Source organism: Talpa occidentalis, unplaced genomic scaffold, assembly GCF_014898055.3.
Source record: "Talpa occidentalis isolate TD23 unplaced genomic scaffold, MPIMG_talOcc4v2.1 talOcc4.17, whole genome shotgun sequence".
Classification (NCBI taxonomy): Eukaryota; Metazoa; Chordata; class Mammalia; order Eulipotyphla; family Talpidae; genus Talpa; species Talpa occidentalis.
Genome location: NW_023601754.1, coordinates 41,081,752 through 41,103,322, shown reverse-complemented (window position 1 = coordinate 41,103,322; position 21,571 = coordinate 41,081,752). Strand labels below are relative to the sequence as shown.

The window sequence follows — 21,571 nt, the reverse complement described above, 5'->3', positions numbered from 1 at the left end:
CTCACCCTCCTGCACTTCTGACTGTACCCAGTCCTTGTATAAATAAATAAATCTTTTAAAAAGAAAAAGTCACCTGATGCATTTCTTGACCACCTGATGAGAAATGTCACACACACCCCAACACTCCTGATCCCCCTTCCCTGCTATTATTTCTCTAGAGCATTTACTGTCTTCTAATAATTTGTCTGGGGTCTGTTTCCATCATTAGAAGTTGAGCTCCAGAATGGTGGGAATCTTTGTCTTTCTATCTTGTTCACTGTTCAGAATCTTGCCTGGTACATAGAAAATGCAAACTGAATGCAAGCCCAGAGAGGGACTCCACTCTAGTAGGCAGGAAAGAAAATGGAGAGGCTTAGCGGGCATAGAGGAGACTTTATTTATTTTTTTTTTTAAGATTTATTTATTTATACAAGCACTGGGTAAAGGCAGAAGCGCGGGAGGGTGAGCGAATTCACCAGAGCCAGAGCGGGGAGCAGAGCAGGCAGAAGGACCGAGGTACACTGCTGAGGGGAGCAGCGGGCGGCAGGAGAGGTCTGCGCGCCATGTGGGACCCTCCTCTGGTGGCCGGGGAGCACCCGGGGATGGAACCGGCGCCGCAGAGGCCGCGGGCAGCTTCGCAACCCAGCGCTCAACCGCTGCGCCACCGGGGAGGCCCATAGAGGAGACTTTAGAGCGTTGACTAGGACTAGTGAAGGGGGGGGCACAGGGCACAGCCGTTCCCCAAATGAAGGGGAAGACAGAAGCGTGTGTGTTTTTTCATTTTTTAAGATTTATTTATTTATGCAAGAGCTGGGGTACAGGCCAGAGGCGCGGGAGGATGAGAGAATTCACCAGAGACAGAGCAGGGAGTAGAACAGCAGATGGGCAGAAAACAATGCTGAGGGGAGCGGCAGGGGAGACAGGTAGGTCTGCTGCACCATGTGGGTATCTCCCTGGCCGGCCGGGAATCGAACCCGCCTTGCAGAGGCTGCGGACAGCTTCACAGCGCTGCGCTCAACCCGCTGCGCCACCGGGGAGGCCCAAGAAGCGTGTTTTGAGCGGCGATCATTCCACCCGCTAAGGCAGCCGCCTCAGCCGTGGAGCGGGCGGCGCCAAGCGAGGATCCCCGCCCACAGAGCCCCGCCCCCTCTGGGCGGGGCGCGGCTCCGAGGGGCGGGGCTGCGCGCTTGCGTCACGCGCCGTGCGTCGCCGCGCGCCTGCGCCCCTCTCCACGTGCGACATCCCCGGACTCGTGCGGTTCCGGACGCCGCGCAGCTCCGCACGCGCCATGAAGCCAGGTGCAGGCCCGGGAGGGGGCCCGGGGTCGGGCGGCGGGGCCTGGCGGGAGTCGGGGTGCTTCGCGGCAGTTGGAGGGGCGGGGCCTTGGCCCGAGAGCAGGGCTTCTGCGCCCGGAGCCTGTCTGGTGGGGGAGAGGGTCGTGGTTCCGGTGTCGCCGGGGGAGCGGGTCTCAGCCGCGTCCTGGGACCGCTCCTGAGCCCCGGGTCCGCGCTCGTGCTCGGAGCTGTGGGTCTGACTTCGGAGAGCCCGGTCGGGAGTCGAGAGGCTTGAGCCTGGGCTGGGGGGTCCTGAAGTGGGGTTCGTCTCATCGAGGCGTCATTAGGGCATTTGTGTTGGGTCGGGCGCGGCGGCCACGGGTACTGACCCGAGTCTCGGGCCAGGCTTTGGGAGTCGAGTTCGGAGGTGGCCCGTTCGTGGTTTGGGGTCCCGAGGAGACCCCCGTTTGCCTCCGCCGTGCCCGCCGTCCCCTCGGCCCCCGACCCGGCTGTCCAGAGGCAGCCCGAGTGGGTGAGGGTGCCCCCCGACAGTGTGTGACCCTCAGGGGCCACTTTCCCGCTCTCGACTCTCCCTAGTGGGCGGATCCCCGCGGAGGAGATGGAACTTGACAAACCCAGAAGAGGGTTAGCGTGGGTTAGAGGAGGGAGCTTGGTCACAGGGCAAATGGTTTTATTCGCTCGTTGTTTGGGAGAATCTGATGATCCCATCTCACTTCATGGTGGAAGGAGGGGCCCGTGCAGAGTTGTTCCGGGCTGTGCTGCTTAAATTCCTGTGGGAACCTGGGCAAGTGGCTTTTCCTTTCTCACCTTCAGTTATAATCCAGTAGGATCGAATTAGGAAAGCAGTTGTGCACGTTGATAATTAATTTCGCATTGTATAAGTGTGTCAAATCAACTTGCTGTACCCCTTAATCTTACACAGTGTTTTATGTCAGTTATATCTCAAAGCTGGGCAGAAACAGCGCAGTGTGGGTGGTTGGCGGATCCGTGCCCCCTCCCACAGCTCCCTTTCTCTTCACTGTTTGGGGATCTCCTGGTGAAGGTGGGGTAGGGGGGTTAATGGGCTGTGTGTCTTTCCCACTGAGACTCTGGCATGCCTGCAGGTGCCCTGCAGTCTGATTCCCCCGGGATGGCAAATACACTTTCTTCCCGACTCTTCCGCCATTGTGTTAGGATATGGAGATGTGGATGTTGTCTGGACCTGCAACAGGGTTGTTGTCTGATTTCTAGAGGGAACCTTGGGGGAGACTTTGAGCAGGGGCATGAGACAGTCTAATGGACACTTTCAAAGCAGTTCTCGCTTCTGTGTGCAAGAGACTTCAGAACAGCAAGAGCGGAAGCAGGTCCATCAGCGGGATGTTTGTTGCCGGAATCTAGTTGGATACGATGTGGTTTGGACCAGGTGGTAGCAGGGACCTGGCTGAGTTTTCACCCTGTGAAAATAGATTTTAAAGATTGAGCCTCCTACTTGGATGTGGGCTGAGAGAGGAGGCAAGGGTAGCTAAGGGTTTTGACCAGTGTAACTGGAAGGACAGAGTTGCCATTTTGAGAGGGGAAGGCTGGGAAGAGAGGGAGTTACACCAGAGGGTCTGTGGACCTTGTCCAAGAGCCCCAGGACCCAAAATGGTCTAAGGTAGATTTTGAGTAACTGAGCCTGAACGTGTGCCATGTGCCCCCTGCATGCCATGCCCTCACCCACTCTTCCCAGGTCTCTTCTGTGAGCTTGGGTTGAGTTCCTGGGCCTAAGTGGCAGGGAGTGGGAGACTTATTCCCCGGAGTTTGAATAATAGTATTGAAACTGTGCCAGGCAGCGGAGGACGTGTATTTGACACCTGAAGTCATTTTGTCTGACGGCGCTCTGAGGAGGCGCTGCATTACCGCCATACCTCTGGCCTACAGGTGGGATTTTCAGGGAGCCCAGCAATCTTCCTGACTCTTGGCCCAGAATGACGGGCTCTCTCCGTGTATGGGAAGTGGGAACTGCTTGGAGGGAGAGGCCGGGCCTCACCCACTCGCAACAGCTCTCTGAATGGACTGCCAGGGTGCTTTCTCCACCCACAGAACTCTGGTGTCTAAGAGGCCCCAGCAGCCCCTTCAGTGTTTGTTGAGCCCCGGCTTAGTGCCAGGTGCTGGAGACATGGTGGTGACCACAGGGTGCTGGAGGCACGATGGTGACCGCCACAGTTGACATCCCCGTCCATTAGGAGCTTTCTGCCAGGAATAGACACTAATACCACTTAAAATGCCTGGGAAGATGATTGACAGGAAACAGAGGGGTAGGGGTGAAGGTCTGAGGGCCAGAGAGGGCCCTTTTATGGAAGCAGCATTTGATCAGAGACCTGAGGATGGGCTGAACCCCGCAAATGTACTAGGAGTCAGGCCGTGGGCACAACCTGTGTGAGAGAGTTAGAAGTCGGAGCTGAGTTTGCTCTTGGGCAGGAGGCGCGTGGGGCCAGCGTGGAGCCATGAGCGGGGAGAAGCCGGCGGATGCCGGAGCCGCGTGATGGTGTGCGGGTCTCGCTTTGAACCACACGTCCCTAGTCACCTGGGGAACTTTAATAAAAGACCCCCGTGTCCAGGCGCCCACCTCCGACAGTTAGATCAGATGTCCTTGGATTCAGCGAAGGTGAGACCCACAGCCCGAGGGCCTCGTACACCAGGGAGAGGACTTTGGATTTTATTTTGAGTGTGATGGGAATGCAGTGGGGAAACCTGGGTTGGGGAATGGTGAGATCTGATGTGCTCTTTGAAAGCGGCTGCTGTGAGGACGGCGGACGGTAGAGGGAGTAGAAGACAAACCGAAATTACTGTTCTGTGGAGGAGTTTTGAAACGGAGCTTAACAGTGGAATTGGGACCAGCGACTGAAAGTTTTACATTTTCATGGGTACAGACGTGAAGCTTTAAGAGTGTGTAAATATAGTGCACCTTTACACAAATGTTTAACGAGTTTACAACTGCATAGTGAGCATCAAGTGGGAAATTTTTTTTTTTCTTCCATTTTGGTTTTTTGTTTGTAACTGCTTTCGTACATAGTTACTGATTTTTGGACAGTGTTTGATTTCTCTGCTCAGGTGTAGTCCCGGTCGATCTCCCACCATAACCCCTGGGATAACATGACCGCAGCCCGCTGTGTTCCCTCCCCTGTTTTCACTCCGCTCCTTCCTCCGCCCTGCCTGATGCCTCAACTCTATGGTCAGTTTGCAGGTTTTGTCTTTTTCCTGACCCTTTATTATGGTTTCTCTCTGCATAGAAGGGAAACCAGTCTGATACTTATTTCACTGAGCATAACCCCTTCCAGCTCCACCATGCTGCTGCGGATGGCATGCGCTTATCTTTTTTGATTGCTGAGTAGTATTCCATCGTGTCTCTACCCCATCTTCTTGATCCACTCATCTCTTTGGGGGCACGTAGGTGGTTTCCATAGCTTGGCTATTGTAAATGTGCTGCTGTAGTCATAGGTTTCCTTTCAGATTGCTGTTCCTGTGTCCTTCAGGTAGATTCTTAGGAGTGGAATCGCCGGCTCATATGGACCCTCCACACGGCTTTTCATAGTGGCTGGACCGGTTTGCATTCCCACCAGTTGCATTCCCACTTGGGTTTATTTAATATGGGCCATTCTCTCAACTGACAGTATTTTAAACCTTCACTGATTTTGTGACTCATGTGATTTTTCTGAATGGTGTTACAGAGCATTTGAAACTGACATAGAAAAGTCAAATATTTACTCTGCCCCAGGAGAATTCTCAGATCTCTCTCTCTCTCTCTCTCTCTCTCTCACAGATGAGCCCTACCCTGCTGTCACCCATCCATGAAGACTGCTTTTTTCTTGTTTTTCCCCTGCCAACTTGGAAGCAGGGAGTTAGCAGGGTACACACGTGCTCCTGTATGGGGGCCGGGGCTTTCCTTCCACATCCAGCAGGACTGGGGTGTGGGGGGGTGTTTCCAGGGGCCCCGGGGACCTTACTGCCACCAGGCAAGCTAACTTGCAGGGGCCACGCTTCTTCAGCCTAATGGGCAGTGAGGAGAGGCCGGACTGTGTGGATCTGCTCTGCAAGCCAGAAAAGCAGATTCTCGCCAGCAGCCTCTTCTCCCCGACGTCCTCCCCAGCGTTGTGGCACTGGCCGTGATCATGCCCTTGCCTTGTTCCCCTTGGGAGGCAGGTCACCACAAACTGACACAGCACAGCACTGTTTAGCTTGAGTTGTTGCCGGACTTGATAGACAGGATGTATTGCTGGTGGTTTTCTGTGACTTGCTTTTTCACTTAAGGTTATGAGTCTAAGATTCATCTGTCTGTTGTGTGCGTCCGGCATGAATATTCCCCACGTTCTTTGTCCACGCTGCCCCGGGCCCCGGGCTCCCACCAGCCGCGCCCCTCCGGGATGCGCTTCCCCCCAACTCGTGTTTCCCACTTCTCTCCCAAGTGCAGTCACTAGTGGAGCCTCACTCCCAGGTCTCCACGTCCTGATGTGTCTTCTGTTTCCACCACAGGTTTCAACCCCCGTGGGGGCGGCTTCGGGGGCCGAGGGGGCTTTGGTGACCGTGGCGGCCGCGGTGGAGGCCGGGGAGGCTTCGGAGGCGGCCGCGGAGGCTTCGGCGGAGGCCGAGGCCGCGGCGGGGGCGGAGGCTTTCGTGGCCGTGGCCGAGGAGGCGGAGGAGGAGGAGGAGGACGAGGTGAGTGAGCTTGGGAGGTGTGGCGGAGGAGGCTTTGGCAGTGCTCCCGAACCAGGAGGGGAAAGATGTGGGGTCTTCGCCTCTCGCCGTGCCTTGTAGGTGGGGGCTTCCAGTCCGGCGGCAGCCGGGGTCGTGGTCGGGGAGGAAAAAGAGGAAACCAGTCAGGGAAGAATGTGATGGTGGAGCCGCATCGGCATGAGGGTGAGTGAGGAGGGTGGGGAACCGCCCAGGTTGGGGAGGAGAGGCCTGGCCTGGTCCGGTGTCCTCACCCCGGTGCTGCTCCCCTCACCTAGGGGTCTTCATTTGCCGAGGAAAGGAAGATGCGCTCGTGACCAAGAATCTGGTCCCTGGAGAATCCGTCTACGGAGAGAAGAGAGTCTCCATTGCGGTGAGCCCCGGGCCCTGTCCCCGCCGCTCGGGTCCTAGCAGGTGGTGTGAGCAGCAGCCTGGTCTCCCTGCCCCTCCACGTGTTGGACACCTGACAGCTAGGGGCTCCGTTCAAGCAGGAGTCAGATCGTGCACTCCCCTCCTGCCACCTTCTGTGACCTCACCTCCCCCAGCCTCCCTCCCTGACCACATGTCCTCCAGCCACACTGCCCTCCTGGCTGGTCCCTCTGCCTGGAACACTCTCCCCGCTCTGGTGGCCAGTTCGTTTTCATCCCCAGCCTGGCAGGTCTGTTGTCATTTGTCTTTCTCAAAAGCCACCCTTAACCCCCATCCTCTGCTCTGTTACCCCAGGTCCTTTTCTTCATGGCCAGGCGTATTCCTGCCTCAGGGCCTTTCTGCTGCCCCCCCAATAACTTCAAGGCCCCTCACCGCCTCCTGGTCTGATTCAGCGTCTCTGGGCTCCTCCCTGGCCACCCTTTCTCCTCTCCCGTCCCTTGCCCCGTTCCCCAAACCTTCACAGCTTCCTGGCTTGGTCTTGCCTCCCGAGCCCTGGTGACCGGCTGCTGTGCTGTGTGTATTAGTCAGTCCACGCAGTGCGTGTTGCTTGCAGGGGCCTTTGTCTCCTTCACTGTGTGTTCCTAGTGCCTGGTGGAGAGACTGGCACAGAGATTGTGCAGGCGCAGCGAATGTTTGTCTCATGGGCGTGTAGCTGCTGCCACTCTCTGGTCTGATCTCGTCTGTTTATTGTCTGGCGCGGCCCCTTCTCCCCTGGTTAGCAAGTCCCACTGGAGGGCAGGCCCAGCATCCGCTGTGTCACTGTGTGCCCAAGTTCGTATCTTCCCAGTGGTGGAACGCCGAGCCCCTTCTGGGAGCCCTGAGGCAGCGGGTCTCCCAGAGGAGCTGGGCACTGACTCCCACCCCATCTCTCCTGGCCCAGGAGGGAGATGACAAGATCGAGTACCGCGCCTGGAACCCCTTCCGCTCCAAGTTGGCGGCGGCAATCCTGGGCGGTGTGGACCAGATTCACATCAAGCCCGGGGCCAAGGTGCTCTACCTCGGGGCTGCCTCGGGCACCACCGTCTCCCACGTCTCAGACATCGTAGGCCCGGTGAGTGGGTGGAGGGGTGGGCGGAGGGTTCGTGAGTGTGGGGTGCAGAGGAGGCCACCTCTCCTGCCAACCTGCAGTCAGAGGCTCTGGCTGCTTCCCTGCACCGTGTGGCTGGGCGCAAGGCCCTTCCTTCCCAAAGGGCCTGAGTAAAAGGAACAGCTTGAACCGGCTTGTCCAGAGCCTCCTTCAGCCTCACGCTGGAGTTCTTGACTGGGGTAGGGAGGATGTGGGGGTGATGCCCAGTGTTAGGGGACACAGAGCTGAGAGTATAGATACCAGACTTTGATTTGGTTGTCCTCTTTAAAAATGTGTGGGTCCCCGATTGAGATTTCTGGCTTCCTTAAAAACACGGGCGATCTCCATCTCCAGGCCTGCATGTCTGTGAGGCTGTGCAGGCTCCCTGGTTGGATGGCGCCCCTGCCTCTCAGTTTTGACTCCTACCCATCCACATAACTGGGGCCATGTGATTTAGTGATTACAAACCCCGGACTCTGTGCAGGCATATTAAGTGAAGTGGCTTTCCGTAGGTTAATCTGACCCTCAGTTTAATCTCTAGCAAAGCTAATCCCTGTACAGCACTCCCCACAGTACCTGACCCATTGCACATGCTCTTGGCTGATAGACTTCATCTCTGTGTCTTTGCTTCCTGTTGTTAAGCCTGGGTTGGGGGTGCCTGACCTCTCAGGTCAGGCAACGTGGGATCGAATAACCTTTGGCTGGTGACATCTCTGGTTCTCAGTTTATTCATCTGTAAAATGGATGTGATACTAGTTGTTAAATGGTAGGGTTTTGGTCAGGGGAGTTGAAGAGATGCTTTGTGCAGTGTGGGGACCCAAAGTAGGCGTTGGTATCATCACTGTTGTTGATTTGATTTCTCTTTAGGATGGTCTGGTCTACGCAGTTGAATTCTCCCACCGCTCTGGCCGTGACCTCATTAACTTGGCCAAGAAGAGGACCAACATTATTCCTGTCATTGAAGATGCCCGGCACCCACACAAATACCGCATGCTCATCGGTGAGAGGTCTAGGAAATTGGTGCAGGCGGGGTATGACGGATTTCCTGACAGGCAGTCAAAGCCCTGATTTGGATGGCATTGGAGTGGATGAGCAGGCCTCTGGAGTCTGCAGGAATGAAAAGGGTGGGCAAGCCAGGTGAGGTAGTGCAGGCAGAGGGCCAGCCTCCTCTCTTCCAATCTCCTGACCTTTTCCCTAAACCTCTGAACTTCCTGTCTCCCTCCAGAACTTGGTACTTTTTCTACTGCCCCTGGCTTGTGTATAAAAGCCTCCTTCAGAGGTCCCTTGTCATCATCATCTGGTGAAATCATAACCCCAAAGCATATAAACAATGTGGCATGGCCCAGAGGGGCCCACTGAAAATATTAATGACTGTGAAAAATAATTCGAAAGCATAATGTAAAAATGAAATGCCTTACACCCTCAGAGGTAACTAATATGAACAATTTGGTGTCTGCTTGTCCCAGTTTTTAAAAAGTCAGTTTTTATTATACCATTTTTTTTTGTATTTTTTTTTTTATTACACTGCCTTAAAAATATTACTTTTCATTCTGCTGGCTTTTCTTTAAGTTTTTTTTTCCCCCATCACTCATATCAATGCCCTTTGTCCTACAACTTGGTTTCGTTTGACAGTCCTGCAGACTCTTTTGCCTGTAAGTGCTTACCTTTACTTGACTTTTTTGATGACGTGTCTGTCTCCCCCCCAGACCCGGGAGCGTCTCGAGGGCAGGGTTCGGGTCTGACTCGTCTCTGTGTCCCCCACGCCCGGCCCGGGGCTGGCCACAGAGTAGGTGGCAACCATGGTTTACAAGAAGAGTGAATGAATGGTGTGGCTGTGGGTTTTGGGACCCATCTTGGGGGCACTGTGGAGGGAGGGGGTCAGTGGGTGGGGAAGTGAGACTGGAGGCAGGGAGACTGCCAGGAACCTGCTGGTGATGGGGCACAGACCCCATGGGAGGAGCTGGGAAGAGCCAGTGGATCCAGCTTTTAACTGCCGCTTCTTTCTCCCTAGCAATGGTGGACGTGATCTTTGCTGATGTGGCCCAACCTGACCAGACGCGGATTGTGGCCCTGAATGCCCACACCTTCCTACGCAATGGTGGACACTTTGTGATTTCCATTAAGGTGCGGGGCTTGGAGGAGTCTGAGATGGAACAGCAGTATCTTCTTTCTGTAACCGTCACACACAGCCAATCACACCAAGGGATCTGCCCTTCCTTCCAACCCCACCCCCCCCTCTCAGCTATGTCCTGTGGCCCTACCCTGGTTCCTACCCCAGTCAAATAGCACAAATAAGCTTTGGGTTTACAGAGGGGAATGGTGTGGTGGGGGAGGGCATGATCACTGGGTCTGACTACTAGAGCTTGAATTCCAGCTGGCAGGGTGGCTTTGAGCAGGTTGTTAAACCTGTGTCCCTGTTTCCTCACTGGTCAAATAGAAACACTCTGTCTCCTAGTGTTGATGTAAAGATTATGTGAATTTCTATATATGGAATTTTAAATTTTGATTTATATCTGTGTTTAGAACAGTCTGGTATAAATGCATGGTGGATTTTAAAAAGCATTTTATTTTGAAGTACAGAGAACTCTCCCTGTACCCTTCATTGGATTCTCCATGGTTACCCTGTCGCTACATTTATGCGGATGTTCTTAGCTGCACTGCTATTAAAGGAGAAAACATAGGATCACGGAAAAAAAACTTTGACTGTAAAGTTTAACTACTGGCTTTTAGACAAATAAGGCTCTATTTAAGGGGTCATGTCGAAACCAAATTTAAACTTCCCTGATGAAGCCTTTCCAAAACCTGAGTTTTACTGAGCTGCCAGTCAAAGCCAGTATTTCTGGCTTAAAGAGCAAACGCGAAAGGACAAAGCCTTGCTGCTGACTTCAAGTTCTTGCTCCTGCAGGCCAACTGTATTGACTCCACAGCCTCAGCTGAAGCCGTGTTTGCCTCTGAAGTGAAAAAGATGCAGCAGGAGAACATGAAGCCCCAGGAGCAGCTGACCCTAGAGCCATATGAGAGGGACCACGCTGTGGTCGTGGGTGTGTACAGGTGAGCTGGGGACCGGGTGGTCCGCCCGGCCCTGTACCTGTACCCGGAGTGGGTCTGCTTGGCACACAGGCTCTGACTGCCCTCCTCTCCCCACAGGCCGCCCCCCAAGGTGAAGAACTGAAGCCAGCGCCACCTGGATTGCGAGAGGCTGTGTTGCTACCGTTACACGTGTGTTTTTTTCTATTAAAAGACTCCTTCGTCGCTCCCGTCTACAGCTGATTGCTTGGCGACCTCTGTTGACAACGGGGCGCGTGCGTCCTCGGTGCCCCGCGCGGTGGTGGGCTGGGCGTTCTCCGGGGTCCACAGGCGCGTGCTCTGCGCTTGGCCCTCTGGGGCGGTGGCGTCCCGCTGCCGGCGCTTGGGCGGGGCTGGGAGCTCACTGCGCATGTCTGCCAGTAAGCGCCGCTCGGCGCAGGCGCGGAGTGTCGCCCCGGGTCACGTGAGGTGGCGCCGTGGGGGTGGGGAGGGGGCGGAGCTTGGGCCGGGGGGGCCGGTTTGTTGTGGTCGCCATTTTGCTGGTGGCATTACTGGGTAATCGGGGCCCGGGCTCGCCGCGTCCGCCGGGCACCTTCGGCCAGTGGGCAGGTCTGCGCTCGGGCCTCCCGAGCAGCTTGAGTCCCCTTGCCCGCGCCCTCAGGTAACGACGCGGTGGCGGGCGGGACGGCACGCGCCCGCGGGGAGGGGGCCGTGGGGGACCCGCCCTGCCCGCTTCGCCGCGGGACCTAGCACGAGGCCGCGGTGGGAGAGGCGGAGCGGCGGGCAGGTGCAGGCGGTGCCTGGCTAGTCACAGTTGGATCCCTGGAAGCGGCCGAGCCCAGGGGAGCAATCTTGGGAGGGGGCTGGGAGGGGGTAGCGGGGCCGGCTCCCGCCCTTTGTTTAGGCTCGGCTCCGCCGGCCGCTTCGCCGTCTCCTAGCAACAGCTGCCCTGGGCCGTGATTGGCTGCGCTCTTGGCCGCCGCGGCCAATGGTACGGTTGTTGCCATGGCAGGTGCGAACTGCCAGCCTCGGTTCGGCCCCGCCCGCCAGGGCTCCCCCGGCCGGGGCGGGCCTCCAGGGTGGAGGGCGGGACGCCGGGGTCCCCCGGGTCGAGTGGCTGCGCGGGGCGGGGCCGGAGGGGCGAGGGTTAACCCGCCCCTCCCCCGTCCACCTGCCTTCCCCCTCCCCCGCGTGGCCCGGGCTGACCCTCTCTTCTCCTCTCCTCTCCCCGCCCCCGGCGGCGGCGGCGGCTGCTGCTGCTGCTGCTGCTGTTCTTGTCACCCACCCGGCCTGTCCCGCTCGCCCTCCCAGCCGCGGGGCTTGCCGGGCCGGCCGGGCCGGGACAGGAGGCTGTTCCCTGGCCGCCATGCTGGCCGCTCGCCCACCCCACTGGGGGCCCCACCGCGCCCCAGCCCCCCGTGGGTCCCGCGCCAGCCCCGACTCTGGTAGGGGCTGGAGGCTGGAGAGACGGTCTTGGTGTGGGAGGGACAGGGACGGGGTTGTTTGGGTAGGATCTCCAAGAGAAGGGGGTTGTCAAGTAGCAACCAAGAGAAGGGGGGGTTGTCAATTGGCTTAGGTGAAAGGGGTCTGAGGAGGTCGAAGGCCTGTGGGGGCAGGATTTTGTGTGGCACCTAATCTGGGAGGGGAGACCTCTGTGGGATATTCGGGTAGTTTGGCTATGGGGGCCTTCTAGGAATGGTCACAGTTGCAAGTGACCCTGGTCTAGTGAGGAGTGACTGGAGAAAGGGTCCTGGTAGGAATACTGGGGGGAGGGGCAGGGGAGTAGGGTCCAGAGTAGGAGACAGAAGGAAGATCACTTTAAACCGAGGTGAGAGACGCCTCCCCCTTGCTCCCCTCAGGAGGAGTGGGGCACCTTGATTGGAAGGAGGACCTTGGAGTAATACAGGGAACAGTTCTGATGTGGCATGGGGGAACTGGGACATGGTTTGGGGGAACTGCCTGGAGAGGTGGTGCCCGATTTGGGAGGAAATGACCTAGGTAAGAGAACTTGGCATGGTATAGGGAAGGGCCCCTGGAAAGGTGTGTGCTGGCAGAGGAGAATGCCACAGGAATAGGACTGTGATGTAGGGCTTCTCAGATAACCTTGGTGTGGTCAGGAGGTCTCCGAGGACCCAGATGTGGTTTCAGAGACCTTCAGAGACTCCTGCTATGCGTGGGAAGGGATCAGAAGGACTCCCGTGTGGTTTGGAGGCGCTAGAGTTTTCTGGGCTGGGAGATGTACTAGGAAGGGTAGATCTAGAAGTTGAGGGACCTTGTGACAAGGGATGAGGTCCTGCTTTTCAGGGAAGACTGCAGGAGGGCAGGATCTTATGGGACCTTGGGGAGGGCTTGAGTAGATGTGGGAGAGGAAGCGTGCCCCCTGCTCCCTCTGCCATCCGTGGTTTCTGTCTGTCCTGCTCTTCCTCCCCGCACTGGGGTGTCTTGTCCTTCCTTGTCATGGCCCATCTCCCTGCCTGAATCCCGATCCTTCCTTTTCACATGTTCCCTTTTTTGTGCTGCCTGCTTCATTGATTTGGAATTCATTTGTTGAGGGATTCCGCTGTGCCCCCAGCCCCCACTCACACACACCCGTTCCCTCTCTTCGCCGCCACCTGTTGCTCTGTTGCCCTTTTCTTCTCCCTCTGTGTCCTGCCCTCTGATGTCCACCTCTTCCTGCCCGGCATTGTCCCACACGCCCCTTTCTTCCATGTTGTTCCCCTGCCTCGCTCCCTGCTCTCAGGTCTCAGCGGCGGTGGCAGCCGAGGTGCAGGATGCGAGAAGGCGCCCCCCGGCCGGGCTCCCGCTCCAGGCCTCACTCCCCTGCGGCCCTCTGAGCCCACCATGGCCGTTCCACCGGGCCATGGTCCCTTCTCTGGCTTCCCGGGGCCCCAGGAGCACACACAGGTATGAGTTCAGTTGGCCTCTTGCTTTCCTGGGGTCGGGGGAGGCTGGGTGTAGAAGGGCCTTGGGGCCGAAAGACAGTGTGGTTGTGGGGACACACTCCTGTGGGGGTGGGCGGGTAAAGGGTCCGATGGGAATGGAAGGTCATAGAGGAGTTGCTGGCAGTCTGGGTTTGGAAAACCTGGCTTTGAATCCTGATATAGTGGTTCGGTCGGATTACAGGAACTAGTGAGATGCATGTAACATGCTGAGAACAGTACCTGGCAGAGTAAACACTCAGTAAATGTTCCCTAAGAATTAGGTCTAGATGGAGTGTGAGAGGGGAGAAGAGTTGAGCCTTAAGGGTCTTGAAGGCAGCAAGGCCTGGAGTACTGGGTAGAGGCTGTAAAAGGTTCTGAAATGGCGAGCTCGAAGGCAGAGGGAGAGGGAGGTCCAGAGCACTGGATCCAGATCTAAGACTGGGGGGGTGATGAAAGTGGACAGAGATGTTCAGGGTAGGGGGTGGTGAAGCTTGAGAAGGCCACAGGGCATAAGGGTAAAGCAAGATGGGGAGCCCTTGAGAGGGATACTGAAGTGGAAGGATTGGCTGGGCCCAGGTTTTCTATATGAGGTTCAGAAAGGAGTGAAGGTGGAGGAAGAAAGATCAGGGCTCAATAGTTTACTCATTCATTCAGCAAGACTCTCAGGAACAGCCATTATGCACCAGGCGCCATTGCAGGCGCTGAGACTGTGGCAAGAGCAAGGCACAGCCCCTTGGGGCCTTCCTGTCCAACTAGGGGGACCAGACAGTGACCAAATAAATATGCGGTGACGATGAGCCAGTTGCTGTAATGCTTCTTCCTCCTGGTGTTGGAGGGGAGAGCCACTCCTCAGTGCCCACTCCCCCATCCCCCACCTCCGCCCTGCAGGTGCTGCCTGATGTGCGGCTGCTGCCACGGAGGCTGCCCTTGGCCTTCCGGGATGCCACCTCAGCCCCCCTGCGCAAGCTCTCCGTGGACCTCATCAAAACCTATAAGCACATCAATGAGGTGGGCAGGGTGCAGGGGACCCAAGCTGGTTGCTGAGGGGTGCAGGCTGCCCCCGGCCGCTCACCAGCCCTGTTTGCCACCGGGCAGGTGTACTATGCGAAAAAGAAGCGGCGGGCCCAGCCGGCGCCTCCGCAGGACGCGAGCACCAAGAAGGAGAAGAAGGTGCTGAACCACGGCTACGACGACGACAACCACGACTACATCGTGCGCAGTGGCGAGCGCTGGCTGGAGCGCTACGAGATCGACTCCCTCATTGGCAAGGGCTCCTTTGGCCAGGTGCGGGCCCCGACCCCGTCCAGGGCTGGGGGCATGGGTGCCTCCTGGCAGGGCCCCACAGAGCCCACAGTGGGCCAGTGACCCGAGCTGCGGGGCTCCTCTGTGCCTTGGTCCCTTTTCTGCACAATCGTGCAAATAAGGAGCCTTCTGCCCGCGGCAGCCACGGGCATTTGTGTCCGGCGGCGCCACCATGGCCCACCCCGGCCAGCGCACCATGGTGCTGGGCTGAGGGAGAGGAGTGGTGCCTGGCCCTTCACCCCTTCCCTCACGGCCGCGTCCTACAGGTGGTGAAAGCCTACGATCACCAGACCCAGGAGCTGGTGGCCATCAAGATCATCAAAAACAAGAAGGCCTTCCTGAACCAGGCGCAGATCGAGCTGCGGCTGTTGGAGCTCATGAACCAGCACGACACAGAGATGAAGTACTACATAGGTGAGGGTGGGAGCCGGGCTCCCTCAGCATGGGCGCCGCTGGCTAGGTCTGCGCTTGCCCAATATCAGCGGCTCTCCTGCCGCTCCCGTGACGGCTGTCCTAGTCATGTGACAGGCTGGTCAGAGTGTGTGGAGCTGGCCAGCTGTCTTGTACGCACTTTACAGAAAGTGCGGAGGGGGTGTGGCCCACGGCCTGAAGGGGATGCCCCAGGCCTCCGGGCGCTGCACGAGGTTGCAGGTTTCGGGTTCATAGGAGCTCGCTTAATATGGCCAGCAGTGGATTCCAGAGCCTTCACTCTTAACATGCACGGCAGTCTTTCCCTCTGTACTGAAAAAGCAAGTGGATTTAAAGAGTGTGTTTCTCTTAAAAGGAACATTTGCATCCTGACCGTAAATGGAAAAGATGCCCCTTGCCGCAAAAATAAACCGGAAAAAGCTAAAACGGTGTTATGAAATTAACGGAGGAGGTAGCCGATAGTGTTAAAGACTGAGCGGCACCTAATGGAAACCTTCTCTTTGGTTTCATCAGAGAGTTTGACAGGGATTTGAAAGGAGAATTAAATTCCAGTGGGAATCAAGTTACATACCGTGTAAAACAGCCACCCTCGCAGCCAGTCCCCATGGGCACCCCAGTGTGCCCAGCGCTCCTGACTCAGAGACAGGCTTGTTTGCCGCCTCTCGCCTGCTGACCGCGTGCCCCGGACCGAGGGGCGCTCTCAGCCGCTTTCTCGGTCAGCCCATCCCTGCCCCCTTGCCCGCAGTGCACCTGAAGCGGCACTTCATGTTCCGGAACCACCTGTGCCTGGTGTTCGAGCTGCTTTCCTACAACCTGTACGACCTCCTGCGCAACACGCACTTCCGCGGCGTCTCGCTGAACCTGACGCGGAAGCTGGCGCAGCAGCTCTGCACGGCGCTGCTCTTCCTGGCCACGCCCGAGCTCAGCATCATCCACTGCGACCTCAAGCCCGAGAACATCCTGCTCTGCAACCCCAAGCGCAGCGCCATCAAGATCGTAGACTTTGGCAGCTCCTGCCAGCTTGGCCAGCGGGTGCGGCCCGGGAAGGAGCTGGAGGCGGGGGTGTGGCCGGGGTGGGGGCGGATGGTCAGGGACGGTGCCCCTAGGGGACAGTGTGTGGGGTGGGGGCGTCGGCAGGTGTGGAGGGTGGGACCAGCGGGCGAAGGGGGTAAAGGAGAGGTCACAGGGTGTCCTTAGTAGAAAGGGAGGCCTGAAGCCTGAGAAGGCAGGGCTGGTTTTGAGCCTGCCGGGTGGGGCGGGGTCAGGCTGGGGTGGCCCTGAGCCTCGGGTGGCCCTTTGCTAAGTGTTGTTTGTCCTGTGCTGCTGGCCCCGGCAAGGAGGGGGCGGCAGCTTAGGTGAGCAGACCCTTCGGATGACCATGGCAGTAGCTAGAGAAGGGCCTGGACTGGGAGGGTGGGAAGGGCCTGGGCTTGCAGCCTGCCAGCCTCTGACTAGTGACGAGAGGGGTCAAGGGTCAGGCCTGGGATGGAGACTCCTGAGGATGGTACCTGGTAATCCTGGCGGGGGGCGTGGGCAAGAGAGTGGCGGTCAGTGGGCGGGAGGGGCAGGGAGACACATACCGGGAAACAGGCGCAAGAGAGAAAGTGGAAGGAGAGAAGCTAAGGACAGTTGTGGGGAGGGGAGGAGAGATGTAAGAAGGTGGTGGTACCAGCTCCTCGAAACTTGGTGTTGAAACGTCAGGATTTGAAGCCCTCAGCCCCGGTTTGGAGGGCAGGATTCCCCAGTTCCTTTGGGGTGCCAGTGGCACCAGTAGGGAGACTGGAACCTCTGACTGTTGCCCTCTCTGCTCCCCCAGATCTACCAGTACATCCAGAGCCGCTTCTACCGCTCACCCGAGGTGCTTCTGGGCACGCCCTACGACCTGGCCATCGACATGTGGTCCCTGGGCTGCATCCTCGTGGAGATGCACACCGGAGAGCCCCTCTTCAGTGGCTCCAATGAGGTGTGCTCCCAGGAGGGGGTGTGCTGGAGGGGGTGAAGGCCCGGCTGGCCTGATGACTCTGACTGCCCGCCTGCTCACAGGTGGACCAGATGAACCGGATTGTGGAGGTGCTGGGCATCCCACCAGCCCCCATGCTGGACCAGGCACCCAAGGCTCGAAAGTACTTTGAGCGGTTGCCTGGGGGTGGCTGGACCCTACGAAGGACAAAGGAACTCAGGAAGGTGCGGCCCCTGCCCCATGCCGCTCCTCCTACCCCGGTGGCCCCTCACTCTCTCACACTTGGGGCTCCCTCTCTCCCTGCTTCCTCTCCCTGTGTCTTTCCCCTCCTTCCTCTGCCCCTTGTCTGTCTTTGCTTCCACCCCCGCCCGCCCCACCTCTCCTCCCCTCCCCACGACTCTTCTTAGCTTCTCTCTTTCCACTTTCTCTCTTGTGCCTCTGTTTCCCCGTGTGTGTCTCCCTGCCCCTCCTGCCCACTGACGGCCACTCTCTTGCCCCCCCTCCCACCCCCTCCCTGCCAGGATTACCAGGGCCCCGGGACACGGCGGCTGCAGGAGGTGCTGGGCGTGCAGACGGGCGGGCCCGGGGGCCGGCGGGCGGGGGAGCCGGGCCACAGCCCCGCCGACTACCTCCGCTTCCAGGACCTGGTGCTGCGCATGCTGGAGTATGAGCCCGCTGCCCGCATCAGCCCGCTGGGGGCTCTGCAGCACGGCTTCTTCCGCCGCACGGCTGATGAGGCCACCAACACGGGCCCGGCAGGCAGCAGTGCCTCCACCTCGCCCGCACCCCTCGACACCTGCCCCTCCTCCAGCACCGCCAGCTCCATCTCCAGCTCTGGTGGGTGCCCAGGGCCAGTCAGGGTAGAACAGGGGTGGCCTGATGTGTGGGACCTTCACCCAGAGCTTAGAGACCACTAGGACCTGAGCTGCAAAATGGGTGGGGGCGGAACTCTGATGGTTTGAGACCGAGCCTGGGGTCAGACCTCGAACATTGGTTCTGACTCTGACACCCCAAACTGAACTCCGACCCCAAATCTCAAAATTAAGCTTGAGCCTGCAAATGGGCACTGGCCCCAAAGCCCAAACCCAGGCCTGGGTCATGAACCTGTCAGCCAGCGGAAAGCACCCACCACCTCTCCTCACAAAAGGTCTCTTCTCTCCTCCCCCGGCACTTCCAGGAGGTTCCAGTGGCTCCTCCAATGACAACCGGGCCTACCGCTATAGCAACCGATATTGCGGGGGCCCTGGGCCCCCCATCACTGACTGTGAGATGAACAGCCCCCAGGTACGGGGGTCTTAGGAACTTTCAGGCTGGGTGGTGGGTACTGGGACTTCAGGACCTGGGTCTCGCTCATCTACCGTTCCTTTGTTTCTTTAGGTCCCACCCTCTCAGCCGCTGCGCCCCTGGGCAGGGGGTGATGTGCCCCACAAGACACATCAGGCCGCTGCCTCGGCCACGTCACTGCCAGGGGCCGGGGCTCAGTTACCCCCCCAGCCCCGATGCCTTGGCCGTCCCCCATCACCCACCTCTCCACCACCCCCGGAGCTGATGGATGTGAGCTTGGTGGGCGGCCCTCCGGACTGCTCCCCACCTCACCCAGCACCCGCCCCCCAGCACCCGGCTGCCTCAGCCCTCCGGACTCGGATGACAGGAGGTCGTCCACCCCTCCCACCCCCGGATGATCCTGCCACTCTGGGGCCTCGCTTGGGCCTCCGTGGTGTCCCCCAGAGCACGGCAGCCAGCTCATGACCCTGCCCCTTTCCTGGGGCCCCTCCTGAAGCCATACCCACCCCCCCATCTTGGGGGCCCTGGGCTCCCATCCTCATCTCTCCCCTTGACTGGAATTGCTGCTACCCAGCTGGGGTGGGTGAGGCCTGCACTGATTGGGGCCTGGGGCAGGGGATCAAGGAGAGAGGGGTTTAGGCGCACCCTCCCCACTAAGGACTGAACCCTTGGCCCCCCTCTCCCCCCTTGTTTTCTATTTATTGTACCAAAGACAGTGGTGGTCCGGTGGGGGAGGGGGGTGACCCCTCTCACCCCAGGGCCCTAGGAGGGGTGGGGGCAGGTAGGGGGAGATGGCCTTGCTCCTCCTTGCTGTACCCCCCAGTAAAGAGCTTTCTCACATGCCTGCCTGAGCGTTTGCAGGGCCTCGGCTCCCCTCACCCAACCCTCAGAGGCCTGGTGGGGAATGAGTGGAGTTTGGGGTTGGGGGTGCTGAAAGAGCCCAGTCATGTGGGATGGGTCCCTGGGGAAGTTATGGCTATTGGAGCAGACGAGGCTGCAAGAAGTCTGGGGCTATGGAACCCTAGGCAGATCCCGGATAGAGTTCTAGCCCACGTTTCCCTTTTCTGGGGTAAACTGAATGAGCAAGGATCCCAGATGTGGCCTGTCTTCGGGAAGTGTCGGATTCTGCCCTAATAAGCCAGGGCATCTACGGAGCCCCGCAGGAATGGCTCCTGGCGCCAGGCAGGCAGGTGCTGAACGTGCGTAGTCGGCCTCCCTGGTGTCTTCCGGGGACTGGCAGGCAGGCAGTGGGTATACGTTACCCCCGCACGTCGGGGCTCACCCCGTGGAGCCATTGCGGAGCAAAGCGTTTTGAGCTTCTCAGGCAAAAAGCTATTCCTGGGGTTCCAGGTAAGTGAGCTTGTTTCCATGGCAATTTGGAAACTTTTTGTCTCCCAGCCGGCCAATCGAGAGCCACCTGATTCAAAGGGTACGGTCTCCCACCCCTGGGACACGGCGCTCCCTGGGAAATGGAGTTCTGCTTGGCGATCGCGTGTGCCTCTTTTCGTTGGGGAACTACAAAGACCAGAATTCTGTTCGCCCGGCACTTGGCAGGCTCTCGGGCCGGCAATTGACAGTCGGAGGCCGCTGGCCCGGATGTCGGGGGAGAAGGCTGTGATTGGGCAGTGTGGGTCGGGCTCTGCGCAGGCGCGGAGCCGGCTGTCGCGAGGGGGAGGGGCGCCGGGCGGGGGGCCGGCCTCGAGGCCCCGGGCCGCGTCGCTCCGGCCGTCACCGGCTCGCGGGGAGCCCCGGGCGGTAGGACGGGCCGGCAAGGACTGGGTCGCGGACCCGCGTCTGTCCGCCGGTGGAGCGCGGGGAGGGGGCCGTGGGGAGGGGCGCGAAGGTGGCCCCCGCGGCCCCGGGGCCGGTGAAGGTTCTGCGAGAATCAGGTCGTGGACGGCCTTGTTGGGGACGCGGGCGGCCGGGCTCTCGTCCTGAGGGCGGCGAGCAGCCAGGGCCGGGCTCCCGGCAGGGTCGGGGCGCGGCCCGGTGTCCTGCCGTCTGGAAGTGCGTTGACGGGGTCGGGGCGCCTGGGGTGGCGGCTGTGGCGGCGTTTTCGGCGAGAGATGTTAGCGGTGGGTCGGGGAGCAAGGATGTCGGCCTTCCTGCGGGGACCATGGCCTGAGGCTGAGCAGACAGAGGATGCGATTGGCCTCGAGGGAGGGGTTGGCGGAGAGGGCCAGGAAAGGGGCGTCTCCGGCCCGCAGCCCGCAGCCCGGTGCCTGGCATCTTGCAGATGCTTAATAAAAAAAATGTGTGCATGAACGGCCCTTAGAAGAACTGTTCTGGTGGTCTCTCTTCTGCAAATGAGGATGCTGGGGGCAGCGAGTTAAGTAACTCACAGAAGATCACAGAGCTAGGAAGTGCGCGGCTGTGTGTGTGTGTGTGTGTGTATATACACACCACTGGTGTAGCAATGTGCTACATCATGCAGTTCCTGTGAGGAATTTGGGATAAGCATGGAAATGTACATCCCCAGTTTTCAGTCCAGAACTCTCCCCAGACCTGTCGAGACTGTCTACGTGGTATTTCTTCTTGGATATCCAGAGACAGCTTGAGAGTCATCTCTGTCAAATTGAACTTACCCCACACCCTGTTTCTCCCGCATTCTTCTCAGTAAACCCCACCTCCATTTGCAGTCGCTCGACCAAAAGCTCTCGCATTGTCCTTGACTCTTACGTCTTACACCCATGTTTGCTCCATCAGCAAATATCTTCAAAGTCTATTCAGAACCTGACTGTTTCTTCCCACTTCACTGCTGTCCCCTGGTTCCTGTCCACCCTATCTGCCTAGATTATGAGTCTCTTAGTGGTCTCCCTGCTCCGCACTGTCAGTTCCTCACATGCAACCAGGGTGCCGTGAACACCTGTGTCAGGTCACTTCTCCCCTGCCAGTACCCTCCTGTAGCTCCATCTCACAGAGAGGAGATGCCAGCATCCTCTCCATGGCCTATGAGGCCCTGCGTGGTGTGTCGCTTTCTGACATCATCTGTTTCTCTCTCCTGACTCACTCTGCTTTAGCCACACTGGCCTTAGGGCCTTTGCACTTGCTGTTCTCTTCACCTGGAACTCTCGTCTCCAAAATAGTCCAGATTCCCCCGCACCTTCTTTAGGTCTGTACTCAGGTATCACCTTGTCCTTGAAATCTTCCCTATTCTTTTAAAATTATACCATCAGCATACATGAACTTC

At 58.5% G+C, this 21,571-nt stretch overlaps 2 protein-coding genes across 4 annotated transcripts; both read left to right on the top strand.

Annotated features, from left to right (window-relative positions):
- Window positions 1–1,215: 1,215 nt before the first annotated feature.
- FBL (fibrillarin) lies at window positions 1,216–10,740 on the top strand. The gene is made up of 9 exons (XM_037516560.2): window positions 1,216–1,277; window positions 5,766–5,948; window positions 6,048–6,149; window positions 6,242–6,336; window positions 7,273–7,443; window positions 8,326–8,458; window positions 9,470–9,582; window positions 10,364–10,509; window positions 10,606–10,740. The coding sequence occupies exons 1-9, from the start codon at window positions 1,268–1,270 to the stop codon at window positions 10,628–10,630; spliced, it is 978 nt and encodes a 325-aa protein (XP_037372457.1). The 5' UTR covers window positions 1,216–1,267; the 3' UTR covers window positions 10,631–10,740.
- A 1,172-nt stretch (window positions 10,741–11,912) lies between these two features.
- On the top strand, window positions 11,913–20,038 carry DYRK1B (dual specificity tyrosine phosphorylation regulated kinase 1B). Of its 3 annotated transcripts, none has more exons than XM_037516559.2 (11): window positions 11,913–11,930; window positions 13,226–13,389; window positions 14,295–14,414; window positions 14,502–14,690; window positions 14,975–15,122; window positions 15,883–16,169; window positions 16,954–17,100; window positions 17,181–17,321; window positions 17,619–17,934; window positions 18,275–18,381; window positions 18,475–20,038. In XM_037516559.2, exons 2-11 carry the CDS (start codon window positions 13,327–13,329, stop codon window positions 18,844–18,846), a joined length of 1,890 nt encoding a protein of 629 aa, XP_037372456.1. In that variant the 5' UTR covers window positions 11,913–11,930; window positions 13,226–13,326; the 3' UTR covers window positions 18,847–20,038. The 3 variants fall into 3 exon arrangements, with proteins under 3 accessions (XP_037372456.1, XP_037372454.1, XP_037372455.1); XM_037516557.2 differs by lacking the exon at window positions 11,913–11,930 and having other exon boundaries at window positions 13,281–13,389; window positions 17,619–17,654; window positions 17,739–17,934; window positions 18,475–20,037; XM_037516558.2 differs by lacking the exon at window positions 11,913–11,930 and having other exon boundaries at window positions 13,281–13,389; window positions 17,739–17,934; window positions 18,475–20,037.
- The last annotated feature ends 1,533 nt before the right edge of the window (window positions 20,039–21,571 follow it).

Bases quoted from the DNA above. Each gene is read 5' to 3' on its own strand.
- FBL (XM_037516560.2), top strand. The intron at 6,150-6,241 runs GTGAGTGAGGAG...CCCCTCACCTAG, and splicing joins GGAGCCGCATCGGCATGAGG to GGGTCTTCATTTGCCGAGGA. The intron at 10,510-10,605 runs GTGAGCTGGGGA...CTCTCCCCACAG, and splicing joins GTGGTCGTGGGTGTGTACAG to GCCGCCCCCCAAGGTGAAGA.
- DYRK1B (XM_037516559.2), top strand. From the start codon at position 13,327: ATGGCCGTTCCACCGGGCCATGGTCCCTTCTCTGGCTTCCCGGGGCCC. The intron at 14,691-14,974 runs GTGCGGGCCCCG...CGCGTCCTACAG, and splicing joins GCAAGGGCTCCTTTGGCCAG to GTGGTGAAAGCCTACGATCA. The intron at 16,170-16,953 runs GTGCGGCCCGGG...CTGCTCCCCCAG, and splicing joins CCTGCCAGCTTGGCCAGCGG to ATCTACCAGTACATCCAGAG.